The 5,721-nt window shown below is 46.8% G+C and overlaps 1 protein-coding gene across 1 annotated transcript; it reads left to right on the forward strand.

Moving 5' to 3' along the window:
• The first annotated feature begins 798 nt into the window (after positions 1–798).
• Positions 799–3,459, forward strand: LOC125716078 (uncharacterized). Its single transcript, XM_048988314.1, has 4 exons — positions 799–829; positions 1,646–2,025; positions 2,068–2,529; positions 2,824–3,459. The coding sequence occupies exons 1-4, from the start codon at positions 799–801 to the stop codon at positions 3,457–3,459; spliced, it is 1,509 nt and encodes a 502-aa protein (XP_048844271.1).
• The last annotated feature ends 2,262 nt before the right edge of the window (positions 3,460–5,721 follow it).

Genomic DNA, 5,721 nt, shown 5'->3' on the forward strand with positions numbered 1-5,721 from the left:
CAAAAAAATCCGTGTCAATTTTGCTACAGTCTCTTCACGAGGCCAGCAGGAATTGTGGGATACTGTGGAGACACGGTAGAGATAGTAAAGTTTTATCACTGACTCATGTCTCCCATCTGTCTGCTCTCCTGTTGCTCGATCTCACCCGGCAGTTAGTCAATCGAGACTCTGATGAAAGGTTAAAGGCTGGTTGGGGATTGAGCCTCTGGTCTCCGGCTGACAGCCTTGTGCGCCAGAATCAATCAGCAATTAAGTCATCATATTAAACTTACATCCCCATGTGCCCCTTCCTTGCCTTCCCCTCCGTCACATCCCGGTCTCGTCTGTTTATCTCGATCCGACATCTTGTTCCATTAGCCGAGTCCCTTCTCATTATAACAAACTAGTACATGTTACTTTGATGGATTTTATTCTGGATGGCAAATGCCAACAGAGATATCATTAATAATTTAAAATTAAGTATAAGCGTGTAGTAGATTCATCAAAATGGCTTCTTTGCCCAACTTTCCGAATGCTTTCCGAACTCTTCATTTCCCTGCTGACCCAATACGTGCTAGCTAAGGTTAGCTTTGTACTCGCCTGGAATTAAACTCTTTCTTTTATAAACGATACCTTTTGGGGGATATTATAAGCTTAAGCTAAGGCTTCCGGAATTGCAGAGAATTGACAATTAAGATCTTGGGGTGATATAACACAGTAGTCCCCTTCAAACTGTGAAACATCTGCGGCGCTCCAGAAAGATAGACATGCACACAAGGTCAAGCTGCATGTATAATTTGCAGTCTGGGGTGGCGTACAATGTATCCGTCGGACTCCTATATGGTAACAGGTAGTTCAATATTCCATCAGCCGCTCGTGTGTGACACGGCCTTCCCTGAGGCGCTTGCATCTCGAACTGCAGTAGAAAGTATGAAATAGCATTTATTTGGGTAATTCAAACCTGATCTCTATCGGCAAAGGGCCTGGAGGAGTGTATATAGAGTATATATAGGGGATAAATCAGATTCAGAGAGGAGGGGCCCTGTCATATGCTGAGTAGGAGGGAGTTCCTGAATAAGCTGCTCTGTACGTTTCTGCGATGGGCTGGCCCCCCCGTCCTGGGTTGTTCCCTGCCTGCCGGGATAGGCTCTGGACTCCCCACGACCCAGATGGATAAGTGGTTTGGACAGAGGATGGATGGATGGATGTATGTTAGTTTATTAGTTATCATATGTATTTATGATCTTAAATGTGCAGTGGATATGCAGATATGTGTATTATACGTATTATGCGGTTAAATTGCACTTGAATTTTTTAAAACATGTAAATGAATCTTAAGATATTCTTCCTAATTCATTTTTAATGTCACCATGAAAATGCATGACAATATCAAGCTATTAATGCATTGTTTCTAACATACTGTATGTCTCATGCTTAGTAGGTGAAGTTTTGGCAGTAGTATGGTAAGTGAAATAAGTTAAAATACAAAAGCACGAGACAGAAGTCAAGGTGTCATGTAAGAATGTCTCATTGACTTGAGAAATGAATGTCTGGTTAGTGCTAATAATGAAATTAACATATAAGGTAATGAAAAACGTGATTTTTCATAACAATCTGACCTTTAATTAAACTGGTCAGTTTGCTCTTTGATTAAATTTTGTGACAGAAGAAAAAAGAAGAAAAAAAGAAGTGGAGCTGGGCTTCGGCAAGGTACGATTTGGACATAAGGAGGCGGAGCCGGGATCCACCAAGGTACGATTTGGACATAAGGAGGCGGAGCCGGGATCCACCAAGGTGAGATTAAAACATAAGGAAGCGAAGCTGGACGCCACTAAGGTGAGATTAAAACATAAGGAGGCGAAGCTGGGCTCCACTAAGGTGCAATTAAAACACAAGGAGGCAAAGCTGGGCTCCACCAAGGTGCGATTTGGACATAAGGAGGCGAAACTGGGCTCCACCAAGGTGCGATTTGGACATAAGGAGGCGAAGCCGGGATCCACCAAGGTGCGATTTGGACATGAGGAGGCGGAGCCGGGATCCACCAAGGTGTGATTTGGACATAAGGAGGCGGAGCCGGGATCCAATAAGGTGCGATTTGGACATAAGGAGGCGGAGCCAGGATCCACCAAGGTGCAATTTGGACTTAAGGAGGCAGAGCCAGGATCCACCAAGGTGCAATTTGGACATAAGGAGGCAGAGCTGGGATCCACCAAGGTGCAATTTGGACATAAGGAGGCGAAGCTGGGCTCCACCAAGGTGCGATTTGGACAAAAGGAGGCGGAGCCGGGATCCACCAAGGTGAGATTAAAACATAAGGAAGCGAAGCTGGACGCCACTAAGGTGAGATTAAAACATAAGGAGGCGAAGCTGGGCTCCACTAAGGTGCAATTAAAACACAAGGAGGCAAAGCTGGGCTCCACCAAGGTGCGATTTGGACATAAGGAGGCGAAACTGGGCTCCACCAAGGTGCGATTTGGACATAAGGAGGCGAAGCCGGGATCCACCAAGGTGCGATTTGGACATAAGGAGGCGGAGCCGGGATCCACCAAGGTGTGATTTGGACATAAGGAGGCGGAGCCGGGATCCACCAAGGTGCGATTTGGACATAAGGAGGCGGAGCCGGGATCCACCAAGGTGCAATTTGGACATAAGGAGGGAGAGCCGGGATCTACCAAGGTGCAATTTGGACATAAGGAGGCGAAGCTGGGCTCCACCAAGGTGCGATTTGGACAAAAGGAGGCGAAGCCGGGATCCACCAAGGTGCGATTTGGACATAAGGAGGCGAAGCCGGGCTCCACCAAGGTGCGATTTGGACATAAGGAGGCGAAGCCGGGCTCCACCAAGGTGCGATTTGGACATAAGGAGGCGAAGCCGGGCTCCACCAAGGTGCGATTTGGACATAAGGAGGCGGAGCCGGGATCCACCAAGGTGCGATTTGGACATAAGGAGGCGGAGCCGGGATCCACCAAGGTGCAATTTGGACATAAGGAGGCGGAGCCGGGATCAACTAAGGTGCAATTTGGACATAAGGAGGCAGAGCTGGGATCCACCAAGGTGCAATTTGGACATAAGGAGGCGAAGCTGGGCTCCACCAAGGTGCGATTTGGACAAAAGGAGGCGAAGCTGAGCTCCACCAAGGTGCGATTTAGACATAAGGAGGTGGAGCTACACTCCACAAAGGTGCGATTTGGACATAAGGAGGCGGGGCTACACTCCACGATGGTGCGATTTGGACATAAGGAGGCGGGGCTACACTCCACGATGGTGCAATTTGGACATAAGGAGGCGAAGCTGGGCTCCACCAAGGTGCGATTTGGACAAAAGGAGGCGAAGCCGGGATCCACCAAGGTGCAATTTGGACATAAGGAGGCGGGGCTACACTCCACGATGGTGCAATTTGGACATAAGGAGGTGGACCTGTGCACTGGCAAAATGCAGTTCGGACATATGAAGGTGAAGCTGGGCTCCTTCAATATTTAAACCCCTTCTAAACATGACCAGAGTCATGGGCGCATGTCCCAGCCTGCCCCGAATGGAACTGTAAGTAGCCCTTGTTGTATTGTTGTTGTTAATCTTAATGGTTGCATTTCCCTATTGTCACGCGTGTGTTCTGTGTACCCGGTCCAATCCTTGCGTGTATTTAGCTTGTGGAAATCTCCCACCGGCATCTTACAACCTTGTGTATCCCATCTGTGTATTTGGTTCGGTGCTCGTTGGGCGTCTGTTGCAGTCCTTTTCAGGACTGCTAATGATGAGCCTGATTTCCCCTGCAAGCGAGTCTCCATGTCTCTCTCTGCTCCCGCGATGCCTCAATCCGCCCGGCGCCACATTATCTTACAGGCAAGGGTATCGCTAGAGCTGTAATGGGGCCTTTAACCCCCTCTAAAATGTTCTTTAAACCCCACCCCCCCAATTCATGTACGCTAATTCCTTTAAATTGTGTGTTTTCATTCGATTTTAATTACAATCGGACCCCCCTACTAAAGGCTCAGCCCCCTGCTCCTGCTGAAAGGTGTCGTAAATTATTGTATGTGCTCTGTTTTTTTTCCCAGACACACTGGTGGTGTTTTGTCCTTTTTTATTCTGGAATGATCTATAACGTGGTGGTCGTGTTTGTTTCATAAAGCTGACATCAGTAATAACGCGTGAAGGCCATTTCCTAGTTATGGAACTGGCAGGGAGAGAGATATCTATTTTTATTAAACCATTTACAGGCCCTAAGGATTTATATATAAGTGGTTTGTTGTAGTAGTGGGGTGGTTGCGTGGTACTGTTTGACGGTTATGATGTGCAGTGATATTTAATGATGTTATTTGTTTTTAGTTTATATAATGGCATAGTCATTTTCAAGCCTGTCCAGGGTGGCTAATTCCTTGAAAGAAGAAAAGTTTCTTGCTGACTTTGAAATCACTGTAGTGCCAAATTGGGGTGAATTATCGCAGGGCTGCGCCGTAATTCTCTGCCGTCTCGCTGGTTTTTCACCAGGATGTGAGAGCTGTTGAGATGACCGGCATCATCTCCGTATTGTCTGAGTGATGGGGCTCCAGCACTGGGCTCGTCTCGACCATACAAGTTTCAGCTCACCTTATTGCTGGTTTGAGGGCAGCCATTTCTGGTATCCGTCCATCCATCGTCCATCTGTGTCTCCTGGTTAGGGTCATGGTCTAGACTACGCTGTGCACACATTCAGCCATCACTCATATTGGGTAATTTAGAGATGGCTTAGAAAACAATTGATATTTTCATTCTAGCGTGGTTACCTCACACCTATGGGACTGGGGTTCAAAGTCTCCAGGCTCTGGATTTGTGGAGTTTGCATGTCCTCCCCATGTCGTTGTGGGGTTTCCCCCCACGGTCCAAAAACACGCCAGGTTGAAATGGATTTGCCGGATTTGCCCGTAGGTGTGAATGTGTGTAAATAGTGTATGCGCCTTGTGATGAGTTGGCACCCCTTCCTGAGTTATTTCCAACGTTGTTTCCGTTGTGTCCGGGATCGGCTCTCCCCTGATCCACCATTGGCCCAGAAGGCATGGAAAATGGATTAAATGAATGCGGCTGTAGTTCGGTCTTATGGGGAACTGGGGGAAGGAAGGAGGTATAGTTCAGTTTTGCTTTTAATTCTGTTCTAAAGATATATTGTAAGAAATATATAGGTATGCATGCATATCTGGAAACAAAGAGGAAGCATTTTCCACCATAGAAGCATGTATGGCTCAGTGTCTTGTTTGCCAGAAGTCATGGATGATGGACCTTCTCACTGTATGTACCTGAATAATTTACCTCCTGTCACTGCAAAGTTAAATTATTCAGCCATATGCAGTAATAATGTCCATCATCCATGACTTCTGGTAAACAACATGTACGGCTGTCCCAGTTTCCGCCATCGCTTTGGGGAATGGGCATTTAGTAACTCACTGCAACCATCTGTGTTGACTTAAAAAAGTAGGGTGACCAGATAATCCGTGTCAGGGACGACAATGAGCTACTTCAGGTTTTACAAACGACTTTAATACTGAAAGGCCCCTGTGCTCGGCTAAATAATTCAGTTCTTCTTGCGCTTTGACTGCTTTGTATCGTTGACTGAGAGACTCATTCAGCTGTTGCACATTAACACCAGTGGCAAATGCGTCGTTACAGTGGACTGGCCAATCAGCGCACAGCTCAAAGTCGGTGCTTATTTTAATTGAAATGGTAGTTCACAAATCTTGTCCTAGCTGAACGTGGCTTATGTGGTCACCCTAA

Source organism: Brienomyrus brachyistius, chromosome 20 (genome assembly GCF_023856365.1).
Source record: "Brienomyrus brachyistius isolate T26 chromosome 20, BBRACH_0.4, whole genome shotgun sequence".
NCBI classification, from domain to species: Eukaryota; Metazoa; Chordata; class Actinopteri; order Osteoglossiformes; family Mormyridae; genus Brienomyrus; species Brienomyrus brachyistius.